This window comes from Carcharodon carcharias, chromosome 10 (assembly GCF_017639515.1).
Source record: "Carcharodon carcharias isolate sCarCar2 chromosome 10, sCarCar2.pri, whole genome shotgun sequence".
Taxonomy (NCBI): domain Eukaryota; kingdom Metazoa; phylum Chordata; class Chondrichthyes; order Lamniformes; family Lamnidae; genus Carcharodon; species Carcharodon carcharias.
In genome coordinates, this window is record NC_054476.1 from 155,985,606 (window position 1) to 156,002,093 (window position 16,488).

General features: G+C 42.3%; 1 protein-coding gene across 3 annotated transcripts in view; it reads left to right on the forward strand.

Moving 5' to 3' along the window:
• Window positions 1-6,108: 6,108 nt before the first annotated feature.
• Window positions 6,109-16,488, forward strand: part of akap10 (A kinase (PRKA) anchor protein 10) — an 87,181-nt gene continuing 76,801 nt past the window's right edge. For 2 of the 3 annotated variants that reach the window (XM_041197710.1, XM_041197711.1), the window contains exon 1: window positions 6,110-6,345. In XM_041197710.1, coding sequence (XP_041053644.1) covers window positions 6,324-6,345 — 22 coding nt within the window. In that variant the 5' untranslated portion in view covers window positions 6,110-6,323. Of the gene's footprint in view, window positions 6,346-16,488 lie in introns of all 3 variants that reach the window. The other variant, XR_005944228.1, reaches the window with a different exon arrangement.

Here is a 16,488-nt window from a genome sequence, read left to right on the forward strand (position 1 = left end):
AGTCTAAAGAATGAACCATTGTCTATGTTAATGAATCTAACCAGCAAGGAACAAAGCTTTTAAAATATTAGTTGAATATCACTATCTATGCTGTTTCTGACTCAGCGAAGGTAAGTCCACTGAAATGACCTGAGGCACTCTCTCTGTATCCCACTGTATTTTTCTAGCTGTGATCATCATTCCTCTAAGGTCTCTTCCAGCCTCCAAGGGATAATAAAGCAGGTATCTCACAGCCAACTATTTTCAAAACAAAAACAGAATTACCTGGAAAAACTCAGCATGTCTGGCAGCATCGGCGGAGAAGAAAAGAGTTGACGTTTCGAGTCCTCATGACCCTTCAACAGAACTAGGTGAATCCAAGGAAGGGGTGAAATATAAGCTGGTTTAAGGTGTGTGGGGGGTGGGGGGTGAGAAGTGGAGGGGGGTGGTGTGGTTGTAGGGACAAGCAAGCAGTGATAGAAGCAGATCATCAAAAGATGTCACAGACAAAAGAACAAAAGAACACATAGGTGTTGAGGTTGGTGATATTATCTAAACGAATGTGCTGATTAAGAATGGATGGTAGAGCACTCAAGGTATAGCTCTAGTGGGGGTGGGGGGAGCATAAAAGATTTAAAAATATTTAAAAATAATGGAAATAGGTGGGAAAAGAAAAATCTATATAATTAATTGGAAAAAACAAAAGGAAGGGGGAAGAAACAGAAAGGGGGTGGGGATGGAGGAGGGAGTTCAAGACCTAAAGTTGTTGAATTCAATATTTAATCTGGAGGGCTGTAAAGTGCCTAGTCGGAAGATGAGGTGCTGTTCCTCCAGTTTGCGATGGGCTTCCCTGGAACAATGCAGCAAGCCAAGGACAGACATGTGGGCAAGAGAGCAGGGTGGAGTGTTAAAATGGCAAGCGACAGGGAGGTTTGGGTCATTCTTGCGGACAGACTGCAGGTGTTCTGCAAAGCGGTCGCCCAGTTTACGTTTGGTTTCTCCAATGTAGAGGAGACCGCATTGGGAGCAACGAATACGTAGACTAAGTTGGGGGAAATGCAAGTGAAATGCTGCTTCACTCGAAAGGAGTGTTTGGGCCCTTGGACGGTGAGGAGAGAGGAAGTGAAGGGGCAGGTGTTACATCTTTTGCGTGGGCATGGGGAAGTGCCATAGGTGGGGGTTGTGGAGTAGGGGGTGATGGAGGAGTGGACCAGGGTGTCCCAGAGGGAACGATCCCTACGGAATGCCGAAAGGGGGTGTGAAGGGAAGATGTTTTTGGTGGTGGCATCATGCTGGAGTTGGCGGAAATGGTGGAGGATGATCCTTTGAATGCGGAGGCTGGTGGGGTGATAAGTGAGGACAAGAGGAACCCTATCATGTTTCTGGGAGGGAGGAGAAGGCATGAGGGCGGATGCGCAGGAGATGGGCTGGACACGGTTGAGGGCCCTGTCAACGACTGTGGGTGGAAAATCTCGGTTAAGGAAGAAGGAGGACATGTCAGAGGAACTGTTTTTGAAGGTAGCATCATCGGAACAGATGTGACGGAGGCAAAGGAACTGAGAGAATGGGATGGAGTCCTTACAGGAAGCGGGGTGTGAGGAGCTGTAGTCGAGGTAGCTGTGGGAGTCGGTAGGCTTGTAATGGATATTGGTGGACAGTCTATCACCAGAGATTGAGACAGAGAGGTCAAGGAAGGGAAGGGAAGTGTCAGAGATGGACCACGTGAAAATGATGGAGGGGTGGGGGAAGCAAAATTAATAAATTTTTCCAAGTCCCGACGAGAGCATGAAGCAGCACCGAAGTAATCATCGATGTACTGGAGAAAGAGTTGTGGAAGTATTTTCAACTCCAACCAGATCCATCCCAATATGTTTACAATTTTTGTCTAAATGTTAGGAGCATCAAGTGATTATTTAAGAAACTCTAAGATAAAAGCAAAAAACTGCGGATGCTGGAAATCCAAAACTCTCCTGTTTTACCTAGTTTCTAAGGATTCTGGGTGTTACTCGTAACGCACATGGACATTTTCACCTAGTCCAAGTACTTTTTCCCAACAAATCGGAAAGGGGTTTTTTAATTGAATATGAGGTACTTTGTAACATGAAAGAGGTCATTATCTGATCATGTGCTAACTCTTCAGGATCTATGCAAGTCTTATTCAGTCCTTATCAATCTGCTTTACTCAGTCTGTTTCAGGGGAATGGTGGAACACATGGAAGGTCTCTGCATATGGCACTGGGGCTGACAGATTCTTTACACAATCCACAATCTCCTGATAAAACAAGGAGGTTCACAAAGCCACACACTCACTTATTGAAGGAACATTTGGATTTCCCAAAGGGCAGTTTCCATTGTATGAACCAACTGCAAGGTGCAATGTTTCTTGCAGGGGTATGCAAGGCCCTGTTTTGTACAATTGACTTTTGTTTAGTACAGTTCTAATGATAGTACTACAACATAGTAACTAATGATGTCAAGTACCGAGTGTCTGGCTAGTAAGTATGTTTAAAAGAATTGTAAAAATTGGGGTTCCATTTGGGTGATTTAACTTATGCCATCAGCAATCTAACTTGCAAACAGCAGAGTTTCTTAAGTAATCACTTGATGCTCCTAACATTTAGAAAAAAAATTGTAACCGTATTGGGATGGACCTGGTTGGAGTTGAAGATAGCTGGGTGTGAGCTACCTGCTTTATTATCCGTTGGAGGCTGTGTAGTTGATCGTAACTTCTTGTAATTGTCAAAATACCAGATTGGATTGAATTGTCAAAGTAGCAGATTGGATGACTCTACTGGAGTTTACTCCTTTATGTAATATTTTAAGTAAAAACTTGATATGGATAGTACTTCATTATAAATCAATGCATTGTCACCTTTTGGGGATAAGCCATAGGCAGAAGTGATTGCAGGACAGTGACAGTGATTTAAATTGGGTTCAGCCCGAACTGACAAAGTGAGAATCTCCTCCAGTGCTTTCTGCTGTCAGGTGTATGGGGGAAGTCGCTCAGATCAGTCAGTTACCATTAGAGGGCAGCACTGAGCAGAGGCGCAGTATCCGTCAGGCAGCCGGGAGGCATGTGATCAAAACCAAAAATGTGTATTCTATTTTGATAAATGTTGGTGCTGTGCCTTAATAACCATTCGAACCGCTCAGGTTAATAATCTCCTTTGTCAGGAATTAACTTTTATTGACAATTGTTTCTCAATAGAAATGCCACCTTTTTTTTACATAATGTATTCGCGCACCGTTTTCGCTCAGAGATGGTCATCTGAAACTGTTTGTAACTTGGTCTTAACACTATCGCTAGAGAGTTAAGAGTGGCAGAAGTGCGCTTGTTCGGTAAAGTGCTGAAGTTGTACACTTTAAAACATTCTGATGCAAAAAGCCATAAAATACATAATGTCCCATAGTCTTTCTAGAATTTACTGTTCCTTCAATTGTAAAATTGGGGTTAATGTGAACCCAGCGCAGGAGTGAGAGGAAACTGAGTTGTGGCATCCAGCAAGGTGGGTTTCAATAGGTCCATCTTACGGCATCAGTGATTTTGTAGTTTAATACATATATATATATATAAATTTTAGTTCTAAAGTCGTTTTAAAATGCATATCTTAAACCAAAAATGACCATATATATAGTTGTATAATTTTCAAGATAAATATCTTTCATATACAATTTAACTTTCACAATTAATCAAGTTAAAGTATATTGGTAAATATTAAGTATTTTAAAATATTTGTGAGACAATTCAAAGAACTCATAAGTATTAAGAGAGTTGAAACATGCGATTAAATAATATGTTAAAAGCCACAGGAATGGTGTTAACTACTTTATAGATAATGCCATAGAACAGAATGTATTTGCTCTCTTATTGCCTGTAATCAGTATGTTTTGTACAGAAAGAGGTGCGTCTTTTCTTACCCTTGGAGTGCACATTCCAATTAAATAATAGAGCAACAAGCTTTCGTGAGTTTAAAATAAAGAAGAGTATTTATTCTCACACACTTACCCCGGATTAACACAACGTCATACACTCAGTCTCACACATGCACACTCACTTATAAAGATTGGATACAGAAAAAGAAAGTTCACTTTTACAGATTGCATTTAACTCAATCTTTGATTTTCAATTTCCGGGCTCCCACTTGACAGGCCTATGGCTTCTTGAATGGATTATATGATTTAAAGCTGAAGTGAGATTCTTGTAAAGTGAAAGGGTCAAATATCTAGGAAGTTGGTTCTCAGGTGAACTTTGAAACTGGAACAGGTTAAGTGCTTTGGCTGCTTGATAACTTGCAGCTAGTTTCAGAGTCTGGTTCTCAGACCAGCTGATGACTGGTTCCTAAAAGGTAAAGATGATGCAGCCTTTCTGGGCATCTGTTGTCTTGTCAGTGTTCTTCTGCAGTCTGCCCAGGTTCAGTGTCAGAAGTCAGTTTTGACCACATGATCAATGGCTATTGTCCACCCATGATTGTTAAAGCTAAAAGACCATTGTTATACAATAGGAGATAGATGATGGTCTTTCACACTTAACTAGTGGATAACTGGTCTTGTCAGCTTTCCCTTCCTGAACTGCAAACCTGAAGACCTGGAGATTATAGGAGTCCATTGACTCTGTGTTTTGGGTAAGCTTTGAATAATTGCAGATGTGAATTCCACATATAACATTCACCTTGGTATATCCATTCCAGGGGAGGCCCCCACCCATGGTTATTCAATTTAGAACTTTCCAGAAGATTGATAGTCTGTGTTGAATAAACAAAGATCACCTGATCCCCTTGGCAACCATCTTAACAGTTCATCAGTGTCCATGTAAAACAAATAAAAAACAGTTCCAGACACTTCCACGCAAGATCAGTCCATGTGTAAAGTTATGAATATGATGTACATTTACTGTGCATGACAATAGCATTGCATTACTTGTTCTTTAATGATGATGGGGACAAGATTAAACAGTAGGACTAAATGGAAGATTAACTGGATGTACCTGTACATAAGCACACACGGAGTGGAACAAGAGTGGCTCTGAGCCAGGAGGCCCCTGGTTCAAGGCCTACTCCAGTAACTTTGGCAAACTGTGATAGTCAACTGTGCCTGCGGGTTTAGCTGTTTTACATTTCACCTTAAAATATAACTTTCTCAAGTAACTGCAATTCATGCAATTAATGAGAGGAAGATTAAAACATTAATTTATGATGTTACTGCTTGTTTTTTCATTATTCATTCACGGGATATGGGCATCGCTGGCTAGGCCAGCATTTATTGCCCACCCCTAGTTGCCTTTGTTCAGAGGGCATTTAAGAGTCAACCACCTTGCTGTGGGTCTGGAGTCACATGTAGGCCAGACCAGGTAAGGACAGCAGATTTCCTTCCCTAAAGGACACTAGCGAGCCCGATGAGTTTTACAACAATCGAAAATGGTTTCGTGGTCATCATTGGACTTTTAATTTCAGATTTTTTTATTGAATTCAAATTCCACCATCTGTCCTGGCGGGATTTGAACCTGGGTCCCCGGAGCATTACCCTGGGTCTCTGGATTAACCAGTCCAGTGACTACTTAAAAATGCGTTCCTCTGCAAAGAGCTACAGAGTGCAACTAGTCCTAAAATTAAGTGCTGTAATATAGCTGAATATTTTATTTTATTTAATGATTAATGATTTATTTATTAATGATGTCAGCATGTGATGTTAATGTACACATATTTCCATTTATGACCCTGTATATTAAAAACATAAAACCTCTGACATAAAATGCAAACGTTGGGAAAGTTTGTGATGGGCACCCCAGACCTTGAGTAATGTGTATCAATATCTCCCCCCGAATCCTTTCACTTTCAACAGCGAGTGTTTCCTCAGTGACATAACAGGAAAGTAATTTATGAAATATATGGGTTTGATGTTTGATGTAGTTGACTCGTGAAACGGTTTCTGCTCGTTGCTGCCGTGTGCTAGGGCGGGTTACTGCAGCGCTGGGTCCACCCACCCCTGCCCTGGCTTCTCCCCCTGCCCAGTGCCGGAGTCTGGTTACGAGGCTGCGCCGTTCGGCTCCCGTTCGGCAGCGCTCGGCTTCCGCTCGGCAGCGCTCGGCTTCCGTTCGGCTTCCGCTCGGCGGCGCTCGGCTTCCGTTCGGCTTCCGCTCGGCCGCGCTCGGCTTCCGCTCGGCGGCGCTCGGAGAAGGGGGTGGGTGGTGGATGGCCGCGAACGGGGGACGATGAGGAGGAGGAAGTGCCGGTTTTGACAGCTCCCGCTTTCCCTCTCGCACAATGAATGAAGCGACCCCCGAGCCGCCGGCCATGCACTGAACCAGCGGCGTCACGGTTCCCGCACAATACCCCTCCCCCCCGAACATGTCATTTTTCAGGCGGAAAGGTAAGCAGGAGAGAAGCGGGGCTGGCGAAGGGGTGGGGGGGGGGGAGGGGTGGGGGAGGCGGACAGGAGCAGGCCCTGCTGCTATGGGGGTAGGCCTCCCATAGCCGGCTGCTGCCTTGTAGGCAACACCCCTCCCTCCCACACGGTGGTGTGGGCAGCAACCTGCACTGCTCCATTGACAATTTTCACACACGATCCAATTATCGTCTCTTGTTGATGTTCTGGGCACTCGAGTGCTTTCTTTTAGAAACAACAACAACAACAACAAATGTCCTTGCTCCCATTTTAATGCAATGAACTCAACAGTCTCGGCAGAGGTATTTTAAGTTCAACCTGAAGAGTTTGCAAAGAGGCCGCAGGGATATATATATAGCACAAACTTTCAGCGTCTCTGCTGTGTTTTGAAAAGAGGCAGTGCTGTGGTGCAATCCAGGCGGTTGTGTTCAGTTGCAGCTTAAATCACAACTATACAATGTTGTTATGGATCGTGTCACCTTGGCGTTTTGTTGCTTTTGAAAGAAGTTGGGGGTTGGGGTGGTGAGGCAAAAGGGAGTGGAGTTGACTGAGGACAATAGACGTTTCAAGCTCTGTTAAGCCAATTCGGCAGCACAGAATGGTTACAACGAAGAAGGCGGCCATTTGGCCTGTCATGTCTGTGCTGGCTCCCCGAAGGAGAAATTCCTCTGGTGCCACTTCCATGCCCTCTACCCATAGCCCTGCACGTTCTTCCTTTCCAGAAAATAATCCAATTCCCTCTCGAATGGCTTGATTGAACCTGCCCCTCACCACACACTCAAGCAGTGCATTCCAGATCCTAATCATTGTGTGAAAAAGTTTGTCATATTGCCATTGCTTCTTTTGCCAATTACCTTAAACCTGTGTCCTCTTGTTCTCGATGTTTTGATCAATGGGAACAGTTTTTCATTATCTACCCATTATCTGTCCAGACCCCTCATGGTTTTGAATACCCCATCAGTCCCAACTTCACCAATCTATCCATGTAAATGAAGCAGTTCATCTCTGGAGCCATTCTCATGAATCTTTCCTGCACCCTCTCCAATGCCTCCACATCCAACTTTAATATTGAATTTGTACAAGTATCAATTCAAATGTAGCATGGGTTGCCTATTTCAGCAAATTAACTGCCTGACTTGTACAGGATAAAAATGAGATGTATAATTTGTGGCTTTTTTATTTTTGAATGATTACAGTAAATAACAAGTTGTGACATGGAAATCTATGTGTACAAATGTTGTATATCCTGGTTACTGATGTGTTTGCTTGCTCCTTGTCAGATTGCTTGGTAGAACTTATTCACACTAGCTGATATAACTCTTACGAGAAAAAGTTGGACAGATTGGGCCTGTATCCATTGGAGTTTAGAAGAATGAGAGGTGATGTTATTGAAACTTATAAGATCCTGAGAGGACTTGACAAAGTGGATGCTGAAAGGATGTTTAAACTTAGGGAGAGATTGGAACTAAGGGACACAGTTTGAAAATAAGGGTTCTTCCATTTAAGATGGAGATGAAAAGGCATTCTTTTCTCTCAGAAGTTCACGAGTCTTTGAAATTCTCTTTCCCAGAGAGCGGTGGAGGCAGCTTCTTTGAATATTTTTAAGGCAGAGGTAGCTAGATACTTGATTAACAAGGGAGTCAAGGGTTATTAGGGATAGACAGAATGTGGAATTGAGGCTACTGTCAGATTAACCATGATCTTATTGAATGGTGCAGGGCTGAGTGACCTACTCTTCCTAATTCGTACGTTCGTAGTAGGGGATATATCTTTCGATGTTCTGGCCAACATTTATTAGTAAACCAACTCCATTTAAAACTCAACTAACAATTTGTCCTATTCTTGTTATGCCGCACAGAACTAGACTACCAAATGCCCCTACATTACAAGACCAGACTACCAGGCACCAAAACTACTTCATCCTGAGAACATTAAGCGAATGCAAGTTTTTTGCTCACCATGTTGGTGTCATAATTAACCCTAAAATGAGCTTCTGACCACCTATCTGCTCCTTCAGCTCGACTGCTTACTTCCTTCATTAACATTGCCCGACTTTGCCCCTGCTGCTGAAACCCTTATCCATGCCTTTGTTGCCTCAGTACTTGTATAACCCACTGCTCTCCTGGCCAGCTTCCATCTTCAACCCTCCATAAATTTGAGCTTGTCCAAAGCTATGCTGCCCGCATCCTATTTCACACAGAGCACATTCACCCATCATCCTTGTGCTCCCTGAGCTAGATTGGCTTCTGGCCGGGCAATGCCTTAATCTTAAAATTCTCATCCTTGTTTTCAAATTCCTCTATGGCCTTGCCCCTCCCTATCCTATCTCTTTAGCTTCCAGGTGTACAACCTTCCAAGATCTCTGCGCATTCCTGGTTTTAATTGTTCCACCATGGGTAGTCAACCGCCTAACCCTTAGGCTCTGGAGCTCTTCCACCCCTTCCTCCCCCACCCACACATGCACATGCAAAACCTCTCTTTCCTCCTTTAAGGTACTCCTAATAGCCTAGCTCTTTGACCAAGCATTTGGCCACCTGTTCCAATATTTTCTTAGTGGCTTGATGTCAGATTTTGTTTGTTAACAGCCCTATGAAAATAATCTATTACATTAAAGGTGCTATACAAATTCAAGTAGTTGTTGCTTGCCATCTCCGCTTCCCACTAGATCTTTCCAAACTGGGATCTAATTCTTGGCATGTGTATGTGCTGCCCATTGCAATTTTCTTGATACAATATACACATTTGGGGTAGAAGATTTACAAAAAGAGTATGTACTATATTTTTATGCACAAAATAGATTTTCCTTTAAAAGTTTGTAAAGGTTCAATGTACATACCTGTATTCTCTGGAAAACACAAGCTGCATTTTGTAACTCTAGTGCCCGGACATCAGTGAACACTTTGTGCTTCAGATGCAACATGTTCAGTAGCTATGCACATTTAATAATTTTGAAGGGCTGTTTCAGCAAGCAACTTTGTGGTAGCCAGAAGTAAAGGTTTGTGAATATTTCTGTTACAATACAATACAATATTGTCTCACAATAACATCAGCATTGTCAAAGCATGTAAAAATAGCAAGAGTCTCACCCTGCACAAGTTGCACCTCCTGTCAGCTGAACATTAAAGGATGTTGAAGTCTGTTGCTTACTCATCCACCCTCGCAGCTGCAGATGCACTTCACACTTTTCCAGAAAATTGCTAGATTATGTTAACTTCTGTATAGTTGATTAAACTGTGGAGTATGACAGGTATCTTTTGAGGGTGGGGTGGTGGTGGAGAAAAAGTTAGTTTGTGAACACTTGCAATATCCTGGTCAGTAAACAGTTGTTTAACTAATATAGAAGTTTATTTTGAATTACTTTTGCAACTAAATACATTTCTGGTGAGTAAGAATATTGTTCATAAAATTCTGTGACTACTTCACATTTGATGTAAATGTTGGTGTGTGTAAGTTTTGTTTTTACTGGTTGTCTACTATAATTGACACAAGGAAAGGAAAGGAGATAAATGCACATAAACTAAATAAATAGTCTTCAAGATGGTTGACAATTAAGTAAGAATAAAAGAGATAAAGAAATGGCACAACGATTACAAGGAAAACAGAGTGTGAGAACTCTGGAACGACCATGGGAATTTATGAGAATTAAAGATGTTGAGGCAAAAGTGCCCTTCCAGTATCACTTCACTGCTCCTAGATGCTTCACTGGGCAGTTCAAATTGTTCATTTTAAACTTTTAGACCTCCAAATTATGAAAATATATCGAACCAAAAAACAAGATGTACTCTAAATGGTTACACTGGCTGCATTTCCTCAATTTTATTTCTGAATTCCAAACTGGTCAGATAAACTGAAGATGAAGATTGAATCTTGAGCTTGTCACTCTGAGGGAAGTTCTAATGAAAAGTCATAAATATTTAAGCAGATTCTTAATAACGCCAGCTACTTTTGGATTAATATTTTGTATAGAACGCCATTCTTTATAGACATTTCTTGATCTCCAGTAGAAAAATCACAAAGTAAGTGGTAAAGAGCTAAAAACTCATCTTACTTGAGAATATTTATCAAGGGTGAAATGCGAGCAAACAAGCAATGAGTAAGGCATGTCCTAATTCTTTACTAGAAACTAGTCAAAAAACATCTTTACTATTGCTGAACAGGTCTTTTAGATGTTTCTATCTAAACAATGATATGCTCCCCTCCACCATTCCCTCAGTAATTATTAAAATAAAAATATTCCACGTATATTTAGCCTATGTTTTTATTCACATTGTCTGATTCTTGAACTGAGGGGGTTGTCCTTTGAGGAGAGATTGAGTAGACTAGGTCCAATATTTTGTAGAATTTTAAAGAACGAGAGGTGGATCTCCTAGAAGTGTATAAAATTCTTATGGGCTTTATAGGGTTGATGCTGGGAGGTTGTTTTCCCTGGTGGGGGGATCTACAACGAGGGGTTACAACTTCAGAATAAAGTGTCGTCCATTTAGCACTGAGATGAGGAGAAATGTCTTCACTCAAAGGATTGTGGATCTTTGGCATTCTCGAACCCAGAAGGCTGAGGAAACTTAGGCATTGAGTGTATTCAAGACATAGATTTGGATATTAAGGGATATGGGAAAAGTGTGGGAAGGTGAAGTTGAGGTTGATCAGCCATGATTATATTTGATGAAGCAGACTCAAGGGGCTGAATGGCCTAATTCTCCTATTTCTTATGGTCTAAAGGAGTAGTGAGTGAGGAAATTAGAATTCTGAAGTAAAATTGCTGAGGCTGGTAATAACATAGCTAAATATTAAGTGAATGTTTTCTAAAACTATTTGACCTAGAGAATTAGTTTAACTTGCTATTTACATTTTGTACTACTGTGTATCCAATATCATTGAAGTCTTGGAGGTCCATGTGAAAGGAGCTGCTTGATGGACTCGACTAACAAATCCCATGGGCTATTTGTGGAATTTTTTTGGGATCTGGTTATTGACGTTTAGGAACATTTGGGCCCAAGTGAAGTTAATTTCTGTTTAAAAAGATGACAAAACTGACCAAGGCCACAACAGGCCCATTTACCTCAATAGCACATTACAGAGGCTAATCTAAGGAGTAGGCTGGAGAAGTACCTGTACAGCAATAACAACCTGCTAGAATAGATTTAGTGGGAAGATCCTGCTAGATCCCTTAACTTTTTTGAAGACTTTGACATATAAATAGGACTCCGTATACTGTAGTTTATTGGGATCGTCGGAAAGATTTTGACTTGGTCCCTGATGAAAGATTCCTAATTAAACCCATTGCTACAGGAATCCAGGGCAGAGAATGGAACTAAATAAAAATTGCTTTTAAAAGTAAAATTAGAAAATGAGAGTCCTTGCGGAAACAATAAAGCCTGATGTATGGGTTTGTGTTGAGTGGGGTACTGAGAATGATGTCAGTGCGGTAGAGATACAGCAGTGATTCCTAAAGATGATACTGGGTGGAGAAGGCTGGAGAAACTGAGACTGGTTTCCTTGGAATGAAAGTTGTTAAATGATGATGAGATAAATTGGGAAAAACTATTTCCATTGCTCAATGAATTGGTAACTGGAGGGCAACAATTTAATATCTTCAAAGGGACACAAACTGACCATTTTTAGGAAGGTTTCAGGAGTTGTAGCACCCTGCCAGAAATGGTGCTAGAAGCAGGATCCACAACTTTGAAAAAAGTAGATGAATATTTCAACAGAGTAGGAGTCAAGGAGTGAGGAATGGGGCTAACTGGATAGCTGTTTTAGAGAACAGGTATGTTTGAATAACATTCATTTGTACTACAAAAACCTGTAGATTTCTACAATATAGGAATGTTTGAATTGGAGAATGACCAAATGGTCCATCCCATCCAGACATAGTGCAATCCGCTTGCACCATCTACCCATTCCTATGTCATAGAGCCTCTTGGGAGAGGTTAGAAAGTATCTTAGGCCAGTTTAGGAAAATACTTTAGAGAAATTCATCTTCAATGGCAGAAGGTCTTTTTGTGCCCTTGACATCTTTTACATTCTTAGAACTCAGTACATTGACCACACCATCTCACACTACAGAATGTTTTTACATCTGATGCATGGTGAAAGTATGAAATTGAACTGTTCAAGGCGGTTGCTTCACAAATGTAGTACACAAATGACCTTGGAGCTAAGTTTGTTACTGTAAATGCTGTGACTGGTGGATAATCTGAGCAGAAAAGCACAATTTTCACAAAACAAGATTGTACGTATTTTAAATGATGCCGGATCTTGGATGGTTATTTTTCTGAGCTATTTTCTATTTCTTCGCTTCCAAATTTCCCCTGTCAGTATACTTCCGAGGCACATGACCTACCCACCCTCAAGTCTTCGCTAGTGTGCTGTTGACCTTGCTGCCAAGATGTTTGGAATGTGCCTTGTGATGGCTGATGGGTTTTTTTTGCTTTCTTTCCTCTCTTCATTTTCATCCTTTGGGGCAAAGCTGTCGGTCTCTCGTTCACACTTGAAGACAAATCTGGAATTTGCTTTGTATATAGTCATGGGTGCAAAGCTGCATCCTAGCATTGTGTCATAATATATTTGATTTGATGCATCGCAACACTACATGGGGATTAAGCTGTTTACATGGAAAATCTGATTGACCTAGTTAGAGTTCGGCTGCTTGGAGTGAAAAGTTGTTTTTTTTGGGGGCCGGGAGTAGAGATGGTGATGAAGAGCTAAACAATAGCTGCTTGGATTAATGTAAACAAATAGGCCAGAAACCCCAAATATGCCATAATGAAGTTACTATTAAAATTAACAGAAAACCTTAGTTTCTAAGGTTCCACAGCCTCATAACATGCATGTTCATCAGTGCCATCACACTACTGTCTCTAAATATTTTTACACCTGCCATAGTTGGCAAAAAAGGACAAATCAATTAGTGCAGCGTCTGTTTTGGGAGCCACAGATTGTGCAACAACCTGCTGTTACTGATCCCCTTTTAAGCCCATCTAGCTCAGTCTTCCTTGGGAACCCAGGTTTTTCCCCACTTCTTCCGTTTCCCCCATCACAGCTGCCACATCACATCATATAACTGTCTCATGAATAATTCCAGAATTTCAGTCTCTGTCAGCTTACCTTTAAGTCCATTCCAGGTATTATCACCCCCTTGAAGAATGACTTCCCAACATAACCTTGATCATGGAAAATCTCAGCAGGTCTGGCAGCATCGGTGGAGAAGAAAAGAGTTGACGTTTCGAGTCCTCATGACCCTTCGACAGAACTTGAGTTCGAGTCCAAGAAAGAGTTGAAATTTAAGCTGGTTTAAGGTGTGTGTGTGGGGGGCGGAGAGATAGAGAGAGAGAGAGGTGGAGGGGGGGTGTGTGGTTGTAGGGACAAACAAGCAGTGATAGAAGCAGATCATCAAAAGATGTCAACGACAATAGTACAATAGAACACATAGGTGTTAAAGTTGGTGATATCTAAACGAATGTGCTAATTAAGAATGGATGGTAGGGCACTCAAGGTATAGCTCTAGTGGGGTTTTTTTTTTAAATAATGGAAATAGGTGGGAAAAGGAAAATCTTTATAATTTATTGGAAAAAAAAGGAAGGGGGAAACAGAAAGGTGGTGGGGATGGGGGAGGGAGCTCACGACCTAAAGTTGTTGAATTCAATATTCAGTCCGGAAGGCTGTAAAGTGCCTAGTCGGAAGATGAGGTGTTGTTCCTCCAGTTTGCGTTGGGCTTCACTGGAACAATGCAGCAAGCCAAGGACAGACATGTGGGCATGAGAGCAGGGTGGAGTGTTAAAATGGCAAGCCCCAGCTATGCCTGTCTCTTTATGGGATATGTGGAACATTCTTTGTTGCAGTCCTACTCCAGCCCCCTTCCACAACTCTTTCTCCGGTACATCGATGATTACTTCGGTGCCGCTTCATGCTCTCGTCGGGACTTGGAAAAATTTATTAATTTTGCTTCCAATCTCCACCCCTCCATCATTTTCACGTGGTCCATCTCTGACACTTCCCTTCCCTTCCTTGACCTCTCTGTCTCAATCTCTGGTGATAGACTGTCCACCAATATCCATTACAAACCCACCGACTCCCACAGCTATCTCGACTACAGCTCCTCACACCCCGCTTCCTGTAAGGACTCCATCCCATTCTCTCAGTTCCTTTGCCTCCGTCGCATCTGTTCCGATGATGCTACCTTCAAAAACAGTTCCTCTGACATGTCCTCCTTCTTCCTTAACCGAGGTTTTCCACCCACGGTCGTTGACAGGGCCCTCAACCGTGTCCGGCCCATCTCCTGCGCATCCGCCCTCACGCCTTCTCCTCCCTCCCAGAAACATGATAGGGTCCCCCTTGTCCTCACTTATCACCCCACCAGCCTCCGCATTCAAAGGATCATCCTCCACCATTTCCGCCAACTCCAGCATGATGCCACCACCAAACACATCTTCCCTTCACCCCCCTTATCGGCATTCCGTAGGGATCGCTCCCTCCGGGACACCCTGGTCCACTCCTCCATCACCCCCTACTCCTCAACCCCCTCCTATGGCACCACCCCATGCCCACGCAAAAGAGCAGCACCTGCCCCTTCACTTCCTCTCTCCTCACTGAGTCCAAGGACCCAAACACTCCTTTCAAGTGAAGCAGCATTTCACTTGCATTTTCCCCAACTTAGTCTACTGCATTCGTTGCTCCCAATGTGGTCTCCTCTACATTGGAGAGACCAAACGTAAACTGGGCGACCGCTTTGCAGAACACCTGCAGTCTGTCCGCAAGAATGACCCAAACCTCCCTGTTGCTTGCCATTTTAACACTCCACCCTGCTCTCTTGTCCACATGTCTGTCCTTGGCTTGCTGCATTGTTCCAGTGAAGCCCAACGCAAACTGGAGGAACAACACCTCATCTTCCGACTAGGCACTTTACAGCCTTCCGGACTTAATATTGAATTCAACAACTTTAGGTCGTGAGCTCCCTCCCGCATCCCCACCACCTTTCTGTTTCCCCCTTCCTTTTTTTCCCAATAAATTATAAAGATTTTCCTTTTCCCACCTATTTGCATTATTTAAAAAAAATTAAAAAAAAAACCCCACTAGAGCTATACCTTGAGTGCCCTACCATCCATTCTTAATTAGCACATTCGTTTAGATAATATCACCAACTTTAACTTTAACACCTATGTGTTCTATTGTACTATTGTCGTTGACATCTTTTGATGATCTGCTTCTATCACTGCTTGTTTGTCCCTACAACCACACCGCCCGCCACCCCCCCCCCCCACCTCTCTCTCTCTCTATCTCTCCGCCCCCCACACACACACCTTAAACCAGCTAATATTTCAACTCTTTCTTGGACTCGAACTCAAGTTCTGTCGAAGGGTCATGAGGACTCGAAACGTCAACTCTTTTCTTCTCCGCCGATGCTGCCAGACCTGCTGAGTTTTTCCAGGTAATTCTGTTTTTGTTTTGGATTTCCAGCATCCGCAGTTTTTTTGTTTTTATAACCTTGATCATGCTGCTTATTGGTTTTCACCTCTGTTCCCTTGCCCTATTATCGCTATTTAATTATTATAACGATGCTCACGATTAACATTTCCTATTATAATTGATAACTTATTCTTTACTGTTCAATGCCTGAAAGGACCATGTTGCTGTACAGTTGTCAGTGAGGTAGACCCTCTGCCTTTTTTTTTTATTCATTCATAGGATGTAGGCATCGCTGGCTAGGCCAGCATTTATTGCCTATCACAAAATGCCTTATTCAGAGCATTTTAAGTGTCAACCACATTGATGTGGGTCTGGAGTCACATGTAGACACAGGTAAGGACAGCAGATTTCCTTCCCTTAGGGGCATTAGTGAACCAGATGAGCTTTTATGACAATCGACAATGGTTTCATGGTCAGCATTAGACTTTTAATTCCAGATTTTTATTGAATTCAAATTCCACCATCTGCCATGGTGGGATTCAAACCTGGGTCCCCAGAGCATTACCCTGGATCTCTGGAATACAAGTCCAGCGACAATACCACTATGCAACTACCTTCCCCTTTCATGGGAAACTAAGTATTGCAGCATTTGCAATTGAACATTCAAGCTCCAGGTATAGTAATTCTCGAATCAGTCAACTAGGTATCCAGTATCCAGTTGTG